The sequence below is a fragment of the Vulpes lagopus genome, chromosome 7 (genome assembly GCF_018345385.1).
Source record: "Vulpes lagopus strain Blue_001 chromosome 7, ASM1834538v1, whole genome shotgun sequence".
NCBI lineage: Eukaryota > Metazoa > Chordata > Mammalia > Carnivora > Canidae > Vulpes > Vulpes lagopus.
This window is the reverse complement of record NC_054830.1, coordinates 96698687-96717804: the sequence shown is the minus strand read 5'-3', so window position 1 is coordinate 96717804 and position 19118 is coordinate 96698687. Positions and strand designations below refer to the sequence as shown.

The following is a 19118-nucleotide window of genomic DNA, read 5'->3' as shown; positions in this document are numbered from 1 at the left end:
GGGTACTAGAGAACATGGTTAAATTATGAGAGGAAGTGGTGAGTTTCATGTCTGAATAGTAAAGGAGCAGACCGTTCTCTCCTTTTTCATCAGGTTGAGGATCGTGGGAGAAGTTGAAGACTTTGCAGCAGAGGGCACGTGGGGGAGTTGTGACTCAAGGAGAACCTTGGTTCAGTAAAGACAAGGAGGTTAAACAAGAGGATTGGACTGATCTAATCTGACAGTAGCATTGAAGTGGGCATGAATGGTTGATGGTGAATAGCTGGAACTGACACAAGTAGCAATGGAGTTGGATCAGGATGTATTTTGTTGGTAAACTCAACCTTACTTACTGATATCTTTGGTTTGGGAATGTACAGAATAGGGTGAAAGGAAGAATTAAGACTGACTACAAAGTTTTTGATTTGAACAGTTGGGTGGATGTTGGTACCATTTATTGATATAAAGAGGACTATTATGGACATGTTTAGGAGGCAAATCAATAGTACTGGACTGCATACTTTAGCTTGAGAGGACTATGAAGTAGCTAAGTGGAGATGCCTGTGGGGCATTCAGATCTGTGGCTCGGCATCTCAGTGGAGACAGTAGGGATGCAGAAATGTAATTGTTAAGAAATGAACAAAACTCTCATTATTAATGTTATTGAGGTTTTTGGGTTGTTAATATTTGTCAATAAGAGTTTTATTAAATATTTAGCTTCATTATTTTTAAATCTTTAATTCACTCTGCCAATTAATTCTAGTTATCTAGTTGAGTATTTGTCTGGTTGGTTTTTTAAAAAAGATTTATTTATTTATTTAAGTGAGAGAGAGAGAGAGAGAGAGAGAGATTGCAGGGGGGAGAGGAGCAGAGGGAGGGGGAGAGAAAATTCAGGCAGACTACCTACTAAACACAGAGCCAAATGGTGGGGCTTGATCTCAAGACCCTGAGATTATGACCTGAGCCGAAACTAAGAGGCTGACGCATAACCAATTGTGCTACCCAGGCACCTCTTGGTCTGGTTGATTAAAAAAAAAAAAAATAATCAGTACCTGGGATCTTGATTATAATTACTTAAACCAAGATTGGCTGAGGACAACAGAGTTATTAGACAACTAAATAGTATTTATTTATTTTTTAAAAATATTTATTTGAGAGAAAGAGAGAACGAGCAAGGATGGGGGTTGCAGAGAGAGAGAGGACGAAGCAGACTCCCCTCTGAGCAGGGAGCCTGATGTGGGGCTGATCCCAGAACCCTGAGATCATGACCTGAGCCAAAGGCAGATACTTAATTGACTGAGCCACCCAGGTGTCCCATTAAATAGTGTTTAGAAATTATTTATTTTTATTTTTTATATTTAGTTTTTTTAAAAATTTTTTATTTATTTATGATAGTCACAGAGAGAGAGAGAGAGAGGCAGGGACACAGGCAGAGGGAGAAGCAGGCTCCATGCACCGGGAGCCCGACGTGGGATTCGATCCCGGGTCTCCAGGATCGCTCCCTGGGCCAAAGGCAGGCGCCAAACCGCTGCGCCACCCAGGGATCCCCTATATTTAGTTTTTTAAAGGATATATACACCCCTATGTTTATTTTTTTAAATTAGTTTCAGAGATAGAATTTAGAGATTTTCAGTTTTTATTTATAAATAAACTTCATATGTATTCTTTTTTTTTTTTAAATTTTATTTATTTATGGTAGTCACAGAGAGAGAGAGAGAGAGAGGCAGAGACATAGGCAGAGGGAGAAGCAGGCTCCATGCACCGGGAGCCCGACGTGGGATTCGATCCCGGGTCTCCAGGATAGCGCCCTAGGCCAAAGGCAGGCGCCAAACCGCTGCGCCACCCAGGGATCCCCTTCATATGTATTCTTACTCTTATTTTTACTGTTTAAGTTGTCTGTGAATGGGATTTGTTTCTTACAAAACAAATCATAGGAGTCTCATGAAATCATCCATAGTGGTAGTAATTAATTTTTTTTTTTATTTTATTTTTTTTTATTTTTTTATTTTTTTTGGTAGTAATTAATTTTAATCAGCACTTTTAAAAGTATAATCATTACAAATGATGAAAATTTGGGGGCCATAGAATGACATAAGGATATTAAAAAATTGCTTTTTTTTTATTGCTACTGCTTCTACCAGGTAGCTTAAATGAAAACGGGCCATGCAAGCCCAGAATCTCAATTCTGTTTTAAAACATTCCAGCTTGTTCCTGGTTTTCTCTCTATATAGAGAAGTGGAGTATTTTGGGTATTGTATTTCAGATTTTTATCCATTTCTGTCCACTTTTTTAAAAATTTAAATTCAGTTAGTCAACATATAGTACATAGATCGACGTTTTGATTATTCTGTCATCCCCATCTCAGGACTCCTTGTTTCTGGCTGCCTTTCTAAAATGTTTTTTGCCTTCAGCCCGATGCTCTGAAGTGGGCCAGCTGTATATATAGAAGAGTTTGAGATCTATCATATGCTAAAATTAACTAAATCTTTTCCAGAATGGGCTTGCTTTATTTTCAACTCTCTTCCTTTATAATTAAAAAAAAATTATTTTATTTATTTAAAACATTTTAATTCCAGTATAGTTAACATATTTTCAGCTATCTTTCTTTTTTTTTTTTAATTTTTATTTATTTATGATAGTCACAGAGAGAGAGAGAGAGAGAGAGAGGCAGAGACACAGGCAGAGGGAGAAGCAGGCTCCATGCACCGGGAGCCTGATGTGGGATTCGATCCTGGGTCTCCAGGATCGCGCCCTGGGCCAAAGGCAGGCGCCAAACCGCTGCGCCACCCAGGGATCCCTTCAGCTATCTTTCAACAACCCATTCGATTTTGACCAATGACTTCGAATATTATTTCAAAATATTTAAAATATCTTTAGCAAATATATCTCTTCACTTTTTTTGGTTGTTGTTGTTCAAAGAGAGTGTTTTTTGTTGAAAACACACTTCTGCCTGCGACTTGGAGAACTGTGAATGTGTAAAATAGGCAGCCACCTGATTGTGTTAATTTTTATGTCTGCTACCTAGCTATGGCCAGTATGCCTCTTTTATCTTGGATTTCCTATAATTTTCCTGTTTTCCCCTCCAACTGAACTAGTGGAATTGATTTTGGAGAAAATATGGAATTACCCTTTATAACTTCTATTTGCTTCTCTCATTCTACCCCCATTCCCTGCAACTCTTGGCAGTCTTTATTAATATTTCTGATTCTCCCATCCATTAACTAAAGCGAGTGAATTCCAGGATTTTATGGCTTCTCCTAGCTTTCCAGATAGTTTAAGTTCCTTACCTTAATCATCTATTATATCTACTTGTCAATTTTCCATCATTCTCATCTTCAGGCATTCTGAATTGTTTCTATTTCTTCAGAATACATTATCCTATTTTTTTTTTTTTTGGCTCTTCCTCTTCTATAACACTGGTCTTCCTGCCTTATTTAGCCACAATTCATGTCAGTTTTCTCTTTTCTTAAAGATTGTCTTCCTTGAAAGGGTATTTGCCATCTGCTTCCAAGTGGTCCACTTGGCTAGTGGTTCTCAGAGTTTCTTGCTTCTTTCAGCTGCTCCCAGTGGGATACCACTCCCTTTACAAGTGTTCTTATATGGAGGTCTGGGACACAGTCCCAGTGATGAAATCCTGCTACCACAGATTGGCCATCAGGGGAGATGTGGTTAGGGGCAAGCCACAGTTTCTTTATTTCCCTATTCTTTTATTTTTCATATCACCACCATAGATGTGACTGGGCCAGACTTTAGAGAAGAGTTGCATTAAATAAAGGGAATTATAATATAGAAACATTTAAAACCATGTCCAAAATACTGTTTTTCCCCTGCTCCAGGGAAAGCATCCAAGAAGTTGAATCCTTCAAAGAGTGGCTTCTTGTATACTTCCGTTACTTGTTTGTAATCGGGACTAAACCTCTGAGGGCCTCCTTCTACTCACTGTGCAACTTTTGGGAATCTCATCCCCTAATTTTGGGGTTGGATTTGGTCCAAGAGTTACTTTTCTCAGCAATATATTTCTACAAGTTTGAATTCTTTTGGCTACTGCCTATCAACATTATCATGGTAGGCTTTGACATCAAATCTTGAGGAGTAGGCAAGAGTTTGTATTATTTTCTCCAACTCTGATCAATAAATTCTTATAGGGTAGCTATGATTAGCTTCCTTATCAGTAGGTTTTTAAAAAAATTCTTTCTCTTACCATACTACCTTTGTCATATCCTTCCAAAAGCCTATCAATATCATTTTGTGCTAACTCCCTTTTGTTTACCTCTGACAGTCTGGCATAGTTTTATCATAGCATTATGCCACAATAATTGATTTGCTTATCTGTTTTTCTAGCACATGGAGTTTAGTGAGTAATCAATAAATGTTTATTGAGTGATAAATAAATCAGTAAAGGAAACTAGGATCTGTTATCTTCTGAAATTTACTCTATCTCAGCAGTTCCTTAATGATTTGGCATAAGATTTCATAGAGAAATAGTTTATTTTCTAGCAATTAAAGCATGTTGTCTGCAGTTAAAATTTCTTTGTGTTTCAAATTGTTTTGGATTGCAAGTTCCTTGATGAGGGAAAAAGGATCAGAGAACTGCTGAGGCCCAGCTTACAGTTAGTATTTCCTCCCACCACTGGAACTGCATTTTGCTCAGTGTTCTCTCTTGGGAAGGTAAGAGAAAGCTGAAATGAGAGAGTTTGCCCTGAGAATCAGACCTCATCCAGTAAGTGGCAGTAAGGTGCTATTTGTTGTATTTATTTAAAAAGACTTTATTTATTTATTTATTTGAGAGAAAGAGAGAGAGAGCGCGCGTGCGCGAGCGAGTGCGAGCATGCTTCTGGGTGGGAGGGGCAAAGAGGGAAGGAGAGAAACAGACTCCCTGCTCAACAGGAAGCCTGATGTGGAGTTCCATCCCAGGACCCTGAGATCATCACCTAAGCCAAAGACAGACACTTAACTGACTGAGCCACCCAGGCATCCCTGTTTCTTATGTTATTGATTTAGCTCTTTGTTTATTCTGGCAAAATGTAAAGTCTTTTTACATATAGGAAAACTTCTGTTGGTGGGTAATTTCTCTTTAAAAGCAGGAAATAAAAGTTTGGGAGGAATGGGAGAGGGGAATTTTTCCTTTCTACAGTTGTATATTTATGCATAAGTGTACAGGAAATTCATGGAGTACTTTTAAATTTATGTGTTCGATTTTATGTGAAGCTTCTATGTAAAAGGATTTAAAAATCAATGTGCACATTTAGGTCTAAGCTGTTAGGCCCACTATTGCTCTGTCATACTTGTTTTTGATATTTGGAACAGAGATCTCTTGAAGAAGTTGTTGTCAGCGAAAGTTTGTTTTCTTTCTATAAAGAAGAAGTAATAAAACACTTCCTTATTTCAAATATTTTATCTGACTTACAGAAATTTCAAGAAATTGCTGAAAAAAATATGGAAAAATTGAATCGTATTGAGAAGTCACATGAACAGCTGGTTCTTGAAAATTCACGCTTCAAAAACATGTTATCACAGACTCAAAGGGAACAAACATCCTTGCTGGCAGCCTGTGCATTAATGGCTGGTGCCTTATATCCTCTCTACAGCCGATCATGTGCCTTATCTACACAGAGAGATTTTCTCCAGGAGCAGGTCAACACCTTTGAGTTGTTCAAACTCGAAGTTAGAACTCTAGCCCAGGCTTTGTCAAGTGTAGAGGAAAAGAAGCAAGAGGAAGCCAAGTTGAAGAAAAAACCATTCAAAGGATTGATATGTGTATTCCGGAAAGGTGTTATTGCAATTTTGGCAGCAAATAGGCTCAAGATTTTGGGCCAGTCATGTGCTTCTCTTTTTACCTGGATGGAAAGTTTCAAAGAAGGAATAGGCATGTTAGTATGTACAGGAGAGCCTAAAGACAAGCATAAATTTCCAAGTAAGATGATTTATGCTTTTTAAAATTGAAGTTGAATAAATTCATATACAATGTGACTATGTTTAGCCATTATGTAAAAACTTAAAAAATCATTTAATATGTCAAATCATGTAACACAGTCCCATGTGTAGGTAGATATGTATGTGTGTACGGATATTTAAGCATATCCATATATTTAAGCATAAATTAGGTTTTGATTTTCTTGCTATGAACATTAAAATGTAAATAATGTGGCAAATATAATTTCTATTTTGTTTAGCTTTATTCTATATATATTTTTAGCTCTATTATATTTGAATGCTCTTTTCATAGTTAAGTGGATAGTGATTTTTTCAAATAAGTCAATCCAGAGACTGTCCTATTTAAAATTAGTTACAAAAAATAAAATAAAATAAAATAAAATAAAATTAGTTACCAATATGATTTATTTTCACTTTCTATGAATCAGTATAAAATGATCAGAGTTAAAAATCTGTTGAGGAATTGAAGGAAAATGAGACAAACGTGAATTTTCCAATTAAGTTTTTTTAAATGCTTGATTATTCTGAGGAAACAGTGATTTCAATTTTTAACTTCTAAAGATTTATTTATTTATTCATTCATTCATTCATTCATTCATTCATTCATGAAAGACACACACACACACACAGAGAGGCAGAGACATAGACAGAGGAGAAGCAGGCTCTATGCAGGAAGCCTGATGTGGGACTTGATCCTGCAACTCCAGGATCACACCCTGGGCCGAAGGCAGGCACCAAACTGCTGAGCCACCCAGGGATCCCCTCAATTTTTAACTTTAAAAAAATCAAGCTATTAATGTAAGCAGAACTAAGAAAAATTTTCTTTCTCTTTTTTTGAGAAAGAGAGCGTGCATATTTGCACACATGAGTAGGCGTGGGTAGGGGAGAGGGAAAGGGAATCTTTTTTTTTTAAATTTTTATTTATTTATGATAGAGAGAGAGAGAGAGAGAGAGAGAGGCAGAGACACAGGAAGAGGCAGAAGCAGGCTCCATTCACCGGGAGCCCGACGTAGGATTCGATCCCGGGTCTCCAGGATTGCGCCCTGGGCCAAAGGCAGGTGCCAAACTGCTGCGCCACCCAGGGATCCCAGGAAAGAGAATCTTAAGCAGGCTCTGTGCCCAGTGTGAAGCCTCACATGGGCCTCAGTCTCACAACCCTGAGATCATGACCTGAACCGAAATGAAAGGTCATATGCTTAACTGACTGAGCCACCCAGGTGCCCCATCTTCTCTCTCTCTTTCTCTGTTTTTGACTTCACTTAATTTATATATATATATATAAATAAATTCTCAGTCAAATCTAACATTTCTTGTAGACTTTTCCACAGTAGGCAAAGTTCTGTCTACAAGTTTTGATCTATTTCTTAAATAGTCATGTTGCTGTGAATTTTAAACATGAATTTTAAATGTTTGTGGTATTGCAAGATGAATTTCTTTCTTATTTTGCAGAGCATCAGAAGGAGCAGTTACGTTGTTTGCAAGCACTCAGTTGGCTTACCAGTTCTGACCTTCTAGCTGCAATAATCACCTCTATGGCTGAGTTACAGGAAGTCATTAGTAAAACAGGTACGATTCCCTCTTCTAGATCCTTGTAAAATACACTTAAAAACAAATGTCTAGAAATGCTTTATGGTAACAAATCCTAATAAACCATCTAGGAAGAAAATATATTTGTTTTCATCTTTCTTTTATTCAGGTACAGAGAAATGATTAAATCTCTAATGATGTAGAGAATTTTTGTAAATTTTGGTGGGTAATTTTATCTTAATTTATGGGGAAATTAAATAACATTTCTTGTGAATGTATCCACTTCATTTTTTCCCTTTGTGATCTGATTTTCCATGGAAATGTCATTAGCTTTTTTAGTAAGTAATACTGATGATGTTTCTGCGAATGTTTTAGTCTTTCTTCATTTCTCTTTCTAGCTATACATTTTAGAGGCTCAAGTAATAACCGAACCAGAAAAAAATTTTTCTCGTTTGGTGATATGCTTTTATTTTCCTGAATTAATTTTATTTTATTATTTTTTTTAAAGATTTATTTATTTATTCATTCAGAGAGAGAGAGAGAGAGAGAGACAGGCAGAGACACAGGCAGAGGGAGAAGCGGGCTCCATGCAGGGAGCCTGACGCGGGACTCGATCCCCGGCCTCCAGAACCACGCTCCAGGCTGCAGGCGGCGCCAAACCGCTGTGCCACCGGAGCTGCCCCCTGAATTAATTTTAAATAGAGTTTATTTGAATAATCAGTTTCTTTCTACCAAATGTGGAACCACATATAATCAGTATTTCAAAAGGTCTAAAATTTTTTTTTTTTTTTTATGATTCAGATTGCAGGATATGCTTGTATGAAAGGTTCAATGAAAACTAATTTCTCAAGAATAACATATAGTTACCTACTGGTTAAGCTATGTCATTGGGCTAATTTTATGGTCATTTCAGACACATTAACAGTAAAAATAATATGGATTTGGTAACAATGTAAACACTAATGAAATAATAATTTGGGATGTAGTTTAATTTTTTAGACAAGTCTGCTATATATATATGCAGATCATTCTTTGTGATTTCAGATATCTAAATATAGGTTCTTATAGTCAGAAACTGAAGATTCAAAGATAATTTTTATGTTATGACCATTGATGTTGGTAAGCAATATGCATCTCTAATATTTTGGCAAAACCTCAATGTACTGGATTTGAAGTCTGAAATAAAAGTCTAAATAAACATATTTTAAGTATGTAGGCACTATAGTTTCAGAGCAAAATTAACATTCTTGAAAAAACTTAATGGAATGTTTTGGACTTGGTTTAAAAAACAGAGTATTTGCTCATCATCAGATTATTTGATCATCATATTCCTCAATGTACTGGATTTGAAGTCTGAAATAAAAGTCTAAATAAACATATTTTAAGTATGTAGGCACTATAGGTTCAGAGCAAAATTAACATTCTTGAAAAAACTTAATGGAATGTTTTGGACTTGGTTTAAAAAACAGATTATTTGCTCATCATCAGATTATTTGATCATCATATTCCTTGTAGGTATGCAAACAGTTAAAATAGATTGGTTTCTTAAGCTATAATCCTGTTTATATCATTATTTTTCCTTAATACTCTCCCATATATGCTTTAGGAGATAAAAGAAAAATATGACTTGGATCTGGACCTCTATAAAATATGCACAATGATTATAGAACAAGATTGACTTATGGACGATGTTAGGCAGAATGTAATCAAAGATGCATGAGGAAATACTGGCTTTAAATGTAATAATCCATAAAAGATGCAGCTCACAGGGGCCTTACTAGTATTGGAAAGGCTTCAGGGAGCCTTATCTGAAGGTTTTCGCTGGGCCTAGGATGATAGATAGTAAGTTACAGAGGAGGGACAGCATCCAGATGGAAGGCAGAGCTTAAGGAGAGATAGAGAGATGGGAATAAGCACAGAATAAGAAGAAGGATAATAAGGAGATGGAATGGAGATCCATGTCTAGCACACCTGGTTTATACGTGATGATTACTAAAATGTATTTTTTATTATAACTATATTGGAGAATATTGGGGGGAAAGGTGGATCATTGTCATGGGCTCAGATTATAGAAGTTTTTTTTTTTAAAAAAGATTTTATTTATTTATTTATTTATTTATTTATTTATTTGAGAGAGAGAGAGTGAGCACAAGAGAGAGAATGAGCAAGCACGAACAGAGGGAGGGGAGAAGGGCAGAGGGAGACAGGATCCCAGGATGCTGACCTGAGCCAAAGGGAGACGCTTAACCAACTGAGCCACCAGATTACAGAGGTTTTATACAACTAGACAGTGATCTCCCTGAGCACATTTTCCAAAAGTGGACTATTGCAGTATTTTAAAGTTAAAATATTGACACAATGGTTATTTGAGACCCTGATAAAAATATGTGTAGGTAAGACATCAAGCAGAAGGTACATCAAGAGTGATGTGTCTTTAAATGCCTGCCTACCTCCAGGGACAAAGCTGCCTTTGATATTAGAATCTGGTTGTGCCTCTAATAGCTTGAGAAAAAGGCAAATTCAGGGAAACTTTTTTTTAGGGAAGGCTTTAAATGTTGTTGGCCAGAGAACACCAAGTACTTAGGGAACAGAGTGATAGTTGCTTAGAGAGGGAGAATAATTGGTGTATTAAAGTCCTGAAGGGAATAGGGAAGAATATAGTTGGGCAGGTAAATAATTGAGTTATTATTGGACTAGTACAAAAATGATCAGTATGTACCTTTTGCAGAGATGACTTAACAAGCTTATAGAATAACAATAACAATGATTTATAAAATAAATCATTCAAAACATGATGACAGGTTAATATATTATCTTTTCCAGGTAATATGTTTTCATTTTTATGTGTATTTTAGTGGTAAAATCTCAGATATTTTAGCAGAGAGGATGGGGAAATATTCTCAGACGCTTAAAGTACATGAGAAGTTATTAACAGATAATAATGAAGGTAATGAATATAAAGCTATAACAGCTTATGTAGTCACATTGAGTTTATAGTTTAAGTGTAAGAATAACTCAAATACATTGTAAGCATTATCGTATAATAGAGCATTAGCTTTGAAGAAGGCAGATTTTGTATCCAGCTCTGCTAATTAGTAGTTGTGTGAAATTGGGCAAGTTGCTTAACTTTACAGGGCCTCAGACTCTATCTAAAAATGGAGATGGTACTCTTTTCCTGGTTTTTATGAGGGTTTAATGAGGCAACACTTGTGGAGCATTTTGTACAGTACTTGGCATATAAAGTGCTAAAAAAACTGTTTCCTTACCACCCATCTCATCGTGCAAGTAGTGTATTATATTAATGAATAGACATACATACTTCTTCCTGTACACATTATTTCTATGTGTTCTTCTAATCTGTTTTATTCCTTTGTGCCTCTATCTGCCCACTATTTCTTCTTCTTACCCTCTCTCCTTCCTTCCTGCCAACTACTCATCCATCTACTAACAGATTAACAGATGATATAAATGTTACTATCGGCCGTATACTACTTTATAATTGCAGTTAAAAATAATTATGATTGTGGAGCTTGAACTCACCACCCTGAGATCAAGACTTGAGCTGAGATCAAGAGTTGGAAGCTTAGGCTGATCCACCCAGGTGCCTTGCATTTAAAAGTTATTTTGAAATAACTTCAAACTTACAGAAAAGTTGCAAGTACACAACAGAGACTTTTTTTCTTGCTTAATGATTTGAGAGCAAGTAATGGGCATGATGCCTATTATTTTCTCATATTTCAGTGTATATTTCTTTTTTTTTTTTTCAGTGTATATTTAAAGCAAGACATTATTCTACATAACTAGAGGGCTGTGATCAACATTAGGAAACCGTTCAGGGAGAAAAAAAAAGGGAAACCAATCAGGCCCCCTTTGACTTTCCTTAGTTGTCCCAACCAACCATGTCTTTTATAGTCAAAGGATCTGGTTTAGAATTATGTGTTGCATTAAGCCATGTTTCTTTAATCTCCCTCAATACAGAGAAGTTGCTCAGTCTTTCTTTGACCATCTTGATCTTGAAGATGACAGACTGATTTTTGTAGTATACCCTTCAATTTTGATTTCTGTGATGCTTCCTCATGATTAGATTAAGTTTATACATTTTTGTCAAGAAATCACAGAAATGATGCTGTGTTTCACTTATGGTATACTGTCATAGTGTTAACTTTTAAAAAAGGCATACTTCTAAAGGATTTTCTCCATTTCTATTAATATCCTTCTGGGGAATGATTTTTAATGTTTGGGTAATATCAATTGGACATTTCATAATTTGTTTATCTACTTCATAATAAGATTTTTTTTTATCATAGAACAGGTATCAGGAATATCAGTTCAGCTTTGACTTATAATTGATTCATTGTTTCTTGATCACCTAATATTATGAGTAGTATCTTGAGTTTTCAACCAAGTGGGATATTGAAATGGCACAATCTTAGGAAGGTTTATTAAGGAAATAATCTGAAATGAAAGAAGTTATTTTTTAGAACTGTATTTTTTCTTTTTTAAAAAAGATTTTATTTATTTATTCATGAGACACACACACACACACACACACACACAGAGGCAGAGACACAGGCAGAGGGAGAAGCAGGCTCTGTGCAGGGAGCCCGACGAGGCATTCGATCCCAGGATTCCAGGATCAGGCCCCAGGCTGAAGGCAATGCTAAACCCCTGAGCCACCCAGGCTGCCCTAGAACTGTATTTTTTCTTTTCTATTCTTTCCTTCTTCCATTTTCTTTTTGAAGAAATTGCTGAAAATTTAAACCATTATATATGTCAGGACTACATATTGATGGCATCAGAATGGCTTTTTTTTCTTAGCCCCAAGAAAACTGGTACATGTATATCAATATCCAGTAGTAGCTTTTATATATTAAATAGTACCTGCATTGTTTCTTGTTTTATATTTTTTCTAAGGTTAAGAAAGAGTGAATCCTTTTTTCTTTTTTCTTTTTTTTAAGATTTTATTTTCTTTTTGAGAGAGTGAGAGAGAGCATGAGTGGGAAGGGGGAGTGTAGAGGGAGAAACAGACTCCTCGCTGATCAGGGAGCCCGACTCCAACTCCCAGGACCCTAGGATCATGACCCAATGCTGAAGGCAGACACTTAACTGACTGAGCCACCAAGGCGCCCCAGTAAATCAACCTTTTTTTTAAAAAAATACTCTTTGTAGGTACTTACCTTTTTAGAATGAGTTCTGGATTATACATATACTATTAATTAACTAGGAGAGAAAAATTTTAAATTATCTAGGAGAGAAAATTAAACATATTGGATATGGAGTAGAATATAAATTAAGAACTTGGGTTTTAGATTTGAATCTGGATCCCGTTGCTTACTTTGTGTGTGACATTAGAAAAGGTACTTAATCCCTTTCAGCCTCAATATCTTCATCTGTAGAATTTGGTTAAGAAAAGTTCCTAGTTTAAGTTTTGTTAGGTGAGAATGTAACCTTCTTAGCTAAGTCTCTTTACATGTCCAATAAATGTTTGTGTTTTTTGTATTCTAATGTTTTGGTGTATTACTGTATTCCTTTCATGAAGTGGGAAGTTCAGTAATGGTAGCTTCAATTTACTGCTCAGAAAGTGCTAAAGGTGGTTGCTCCTGCTACCTTCTTAACTTTGAGGATGTATTTATAGGCAGTGGGCAGAGACCCCACTTTCCATGTTGCCTCTGTAAATACTGGACAGGTGGCAACCTTCTTGCTTTCATTAAAGTGTTTGCTCACTTGAGATAAATTACCTCTTCCAGGTATCCAAATGGTGTGCCTGCAAGAGATCATTTACCTCAAACAGGGGAGAATGTTACTTCCACTGAAGGGCTAGGATATCAATCATTACAAGAATGGACTAAGGAACTCTTTCGATAGCTGAACATTTTGTATGTCTGGTCCAGACTGAATTTCTCAAGATAGAAATGAATGTGCTGATTTGCCTGGAATTATCTCTGAATAAATACAGTGGCTGGATATTAATAGAATGTTCATACATTTTGTTATACTTTTCCTCTATAATTGAATCATAATTATCCAGAAGATAGATGACCCAAGTATACATGCCCCTGCTATTACTATTCAGAACTTTCTTTCATTGTTAGAGGTAACTTTGTAGAGGTCATAGCAACTCTTTCAGGCTAAACTCAGAAATCTGGGTTGATTCAGCATAGCACTGAGGTTTTACACTTAGGAAGTTCAAAGCAGTGAGTAAAAATATTTCTGTTAATAAATAGTTATTGGTATATATTTTAAAATTAAGATTTTATTGAATCCTAAAGAATAATGAAATGAACATTCCTACTTCAAGTATGATCTGTGGACCAGCAGCATCAACATTAACAAGGAATGTTAGAAATGCCTAATCTCAGACCCTACTCCAGAGCTACTCAATCAGAATCTGCGTTTTTGTAAGGTCCTCAGATGACTGATACACACAATAAAGTTTGAGTAGAAGTAACTTAGGGGATTTTGTTATTTATGTAACTTCACGTATATTTGAAATTGAAACAAGGGTGTATCATTTTTGGTACTTCAGCTACAAGTGTCTATTTTGGGGACCCATATTTAATTTACTGAATTTTCTTCGATTTTGTGATTTTTAAAAAATTATTACCTTTTCATGACCCCATGTTTTTTCTAACATTTTATTGTCAAAAATTTCAGGTGCATAGAGAAGTTGAAAGAGTTTTACAATGCACAGATATTTTGTTTTTTAAATTAAAATTGATTTGCCTTTTGTAATTTTTAAGAACAATTTTTGAATGGATAATTTATCATTGGAAGTGTCCATGACTATGTGAAATTCCAGCATCACAACTTTCATAGGATATATTTATTACTAATGTTGTCAAAATAGTGTACAAAATCAAAATTATTTTAAGAAATACAGGTGAGGCTTCAGCATATTTTGTAATTTATAGGTAGTTTATGGGAAACTTCTAAGAGCCTGAAACCTTTTCTTAGAAGGGTAAGTTGCAAATCCAGATGTTATCTAGCAAAGTAACCTGTTATTTTTTCATATTTTTGTAAAAGGACAAAGGAAAAAAATTTCCTTTCAAATCTATAGTAAAATATATATGTATTTAGGAATATTGTATAATCTCTACCTGTTCTAGAAGAAAATTATGCCAGCTTACAAGTATTTGTAAAATATGACTATATGATATCCATTAAAACTTGAGTAAAAGAAAGTTGGAAGTAAGTTTGAGCCAGAAACAATGTTGAAAAAACCAGTTATGATGGTCTACATAGTTGTATTGATATTTGGATTCTCAGGATTCAATTGCCAATTGTCAATGATGTCATTGAAGGAAAACCAAGAATTTAGGAGAAATAAAAATGTCCTTGGACTATGATTAGACAGGAATTTGTCCTGTAGCTTTTAATAAAAAGGGCATCATGATAGAATGAATAATGTTCTCAGTGATATAGAGCCCTTTGTCTCTCTCTCTCTCTTGTTTTTAAGATTTACGGATTTATTTGAGGGAGAAGGGGCAGAGGGGAGGGAGAGAGAAACTCCAAGTAGACTCCACACTAAAAGTGTAGAGCTGGATGCAGGGCTCGATCTCACAACCCTGAGATCATAACCTGAGCTGAAACCAAGAGTTGATGCTTAACTAACTACACTACCTGGGTGCTCCTCTCTCTTCTTTTTAAGTCAAATATATTGGGGTATAATTTACATACAATAAAATTTATTCATTTAGCTGTAAAATTGAATAGATTTTAAAAAGTGTATATGCTAGAATGTATACAGGAAATTATATAAAACATTATCTTCACCATTTTGCAGTCACCCCACATACTCCTTGCCAAGACAACCACTAATCTTTTTTCTTTAAAATTTTTCTTTTCAAGCATTTCATAAAAATGGAGTCATACAATGCAAAGGTGTTCAGCTAAACTGCACAGGCAGAGGGAACAGTCCCCCCATTGTCCTCACTTCAGACCCCAGCTATAAGTTCAGAAATACCTAGGGTCACTCTCACTTTAGGCCAGCTGGTTATGAGTTAAGGGGCTCCTATGAATTCTCTCAGGTTGCATAATTTGCTAGAAAGACCCATAGAACTCAAGAAAGTGCTATACTTAGGATTATAATTTTATTATAGCAAATGGAAATAAATTAGACCCAAAGAAAGGGATGTGTAGGGTAAAGTCTAGGAGGATTTCAGGCATTAAGCTTCCGTTGTCCTCAAGATAAGGTAACCTCTTTCCATCAATTTATGATAATACATATGGAGTATTACCAACCCAGGAAGCTCACTGGAGCTGGAGCTTTAGTGTCCAGAATTTCTATTGAGGCTTCATTACATGGACGTGATTTTTTTTTTTTTTAACATGGACATGATTAATTGGATTGTCGACTACATTGCTGAGCTCAATCTTCAGCTCCCTTCCCCTCTCTGGAGGTTGAGTTGATTCACATTGGCTCAAAGCCCCAAGCTCTGATCACATGGTTGGTTTTTTAGACATGGCCAGTTCTTACCTTAAGTCATCTCATTAGCATAACTAATGATGCCTCCATGAGCCAACCCATTAATGTGAACTGTGAAGTGTGGTCCTGGGGGTTCACCATGAGTAACTGTATTCACTGCAGAAATTCTGAAGTTTTAGAGGCTAAGTGACCTATCGTGCCTGAACTTAAACCCTAGCTTTCTGTGGGCAACCTAAAAACACCTCAAACTTAACATGTTCAAAATGTTAATCATCTTCTTTGTCCCTAAACTTACTTCTGAATTTTCTGTCTTTGTGATTGGCATAACTATCCACCAAGTAACTAAAATAGGAACCTGGGGTACCATAATTTATTCTTATTCTTACTCTTATTTCTATATTCTACATATTTTATCAGTCTACTTTTTATCCTAGCCTCATTGTTGTTTTAGCTCCATATTTTTCGCATGTGTTATGTTCTTAACCTACTAATGGGTGTCCATTCTTAGGTATACCGTGCCATTCTAGCATCTATTTAGCTAGCTAGCTAGCTCATATTTAGCAGAGAAATAATTTGAGGAGGCTTGTAGATGTAACAAAGAGGGGTGCCTAGGTAGCTCAGTTGGATAAGTGTCTGACCCTTATTTCAACTTGGATCATGGTCTCAGGGTTGTGAGATTGAGCCCTGTGTCAGACTTCATGCTGGACATGGAGCCTGCTTAAGATTCTCTCTTCCTCTCTCCCAGCCCCTGATCCTCACCTCCCTCACTCCCCCCGCCCCCCACCAAAAGAAGTGACAAGTTGCAAGGACCATGAGTGTATTGTGGAACCTTTTTCTTATAAAGCATTGAAGAGTATGATGAAGTAAATTTAAATTTATTGTAGTCTAAGAATATGCTCAATATTGATGTCTACTTCTCTCAAGTTGTTTTGTATGTATTTCAATATGATTAGCTCATTTTGTAATCATTTTTAATTGTTCTTTTTTTCTTACTTATTTTAAATGGCTGTAATACTAGTCCTGTCTCATTCGCTATTTTGAGGTTTAAATGAGTAAATGCATGTAAACAGTGCTTGATCTGTTGCATATCTTTGGCCTCATTGTTATCAACAGCATTATTCCCTATTTCTTATTGTATGAATTAACTCTTTGGTAAGGTGTACAAGACCCTCTTGATCTGATTCTCAGTTATTTGTAGTCTCCCCTCTCAGTACTCTAATTAATAAACCTGCAATTTAGCTAAGCTGAATTGCTTGTTTCCCAGATGTGAGATGCCCTCTGTCTCCAAACATATGGAAAAAACTATTTTTGCTACTAAATCTTAGGAATTATTACATGGGTTATCATATTGGAAATATTATTCAATATTCATCACAGTTTTTATCTTTAAAAGCTACTTTGTAGAAGGTACACAATTTTTTTTTTGGTCAGTGTTACTTATATGAATATGAATATACTTATATTTATCTTCAGTAAAAACTGGGGGCATGGTATTATATTACAGATATGCAGCTTTCTTATTATTTAAGTTGACACAGAGGCAGAAACTCAAGGATATAGATTTAATAATTAGGTAGCATATTCCTTAGATAAGAGGTCTTTTAACCTTGGGCTCACAGAACTCTTCTCAAAAGAGTCCATGGATAGAATTTGGGAGCAGGGGTGGGGGTCTATCTGTGGACTTGAATGGAAAAAATTATATCTTGTTTCACTAACCACTAACTGAACTTTAACATTTCCTTCAGTTATGAAAAGTGATGACAGACCACAATGATGTTAGCAGTGTAGTGACTGTTACTGATAGAAATCACCAACGTTTTCATATTATAATACAGTTGTTCAGCTATCTCTGGATATAGCTTATGCTCATCTTTGCTAAGCAGTGACCATGAGACCCATTACATATGTGATGTGTAATCATAGTCTTCAGTGTACACGTGGACACAGAACAGCTTTGTGCCTAGTAGTTGTTCATCCATCCAAGTGAGCTTCTATATTCTTCATGCTTATGTTTTTTTTTTCTAGTATTCCCCAAATACAAAATTCTCTTTTATTTCCTTGAAAGTACAACCTGCAAACACCTGGAAACACATCAGAACTCTCTCAAAAGAGTTATTGACATTACCAATTTTCTGAAAAAGAAATAATGAAATTGATTCCATATACATTAGTATCAAAAATAATAAGATACTTAGAAATAAATTTAACCAAGGAGAGGAAGGTCTTTAATCTGAGAACTACAAGACATTGAAGAAGGAAATCAAAGAAGACACAAATAGAGGGGAAGGTATTCTGTGCTCATGGGTTAGAAGAATTAATATTGTTGAAGTATCCATATGACCAAAAGCCATCTATAGATTTCAATAAAATCCCTATCAAGATTCCAGTGGTGGGGGTGCCTGGGTAGCTCAGTCTGTTAAGCATCTGCCTTCAGCTCAGGGCATGATCCTGGGGTCCTGGGATCAAGTCTTATGTTCTGCTCCCTGCTTAGTGGGGAGTCTGCTCCTCCCTCTCCCACCACCCCTCTCCCCTGCTCGTGCTCTCTCTCATTCTGTCTCTCTCTCAAATTTTTTAAAATCTTAAAGATTCCAATGGCTTTTTAAAAATAGTAGAAAAAACACTGAAAACTTATAACCATAAGAGATCCCAGATAGCCAAAGAAATCTTTAAAAAGAGGAACAAAGCAGTAGGCATCATGACTTACTGATTTCAAGATATACTATGAAGCTATAGTAATCAAGATGTATAGTATTGGCATAAAAACAGACACAGAGATCAATGGAACAGAATCGAGAGCCAACAGCATAAACTGAAAACCCAAGCATGTATGGTCAACTAATATCTGACATGGGAGCCAAGGGCAGTCAGCAGATAGAAGACAGTCTCTTCAGTAACTGGATATTCACATATAAGAGAATGAAACTAGACCCTTATTTTACACCACTCACAAAAATTAATTTGAAATGGATTAAAGACTCAAATATAAGACCTAAAACTATGAAACTCCTAGAGGAAAACAAGGCTCCTTGACACAGGTCTAGGTAATGATTCTCTGGATGTGACACCTAAAGTGCGAGCAGCAAAATGAAAAATTAACAAGCGGGACTACATCAAATTAAAAATCTCTGTTCAGCAAAAGAAACTATCAACATATGATAAAGGTGTTAGCTAACACTAAGGTGATAATCATTTTGCAGTATATGAGTGTTTCAAAGCAACACGCTGTATGCCTTAAACTCACATGATATTATAT

The 19118-nt window shown here is 35.9% G+C and overlaps 1 protein-coding gene across 9 annotated transcripts in view; it reads left to right on the top strand.

Annotated features, from left to right (window-relative positions):
* CCDC171 (coiled-coil domain containing 171) overlaps positions 1-19118 on the top strand; it is a 340332-nt gene that overhangs the window by 143179 nt on the left and 178035 nt on the right. For all 9 annotated transcript variants that reach the window (XM_041762317.1, XM_041762318.1, XM_041762320.1 and 6 more), the window contains 2 exons: positions 5389-5893; positions 7363-7479. In XM_041762317.1, the coding sequence (XP_041618251.1) occupies positions 5389-5893; positions 7363-7479 (622 nt within the window). The remainder of the gene's footprint in view (positions 1-5388; positions 5894-7362; positions 7480-19118) is intronic.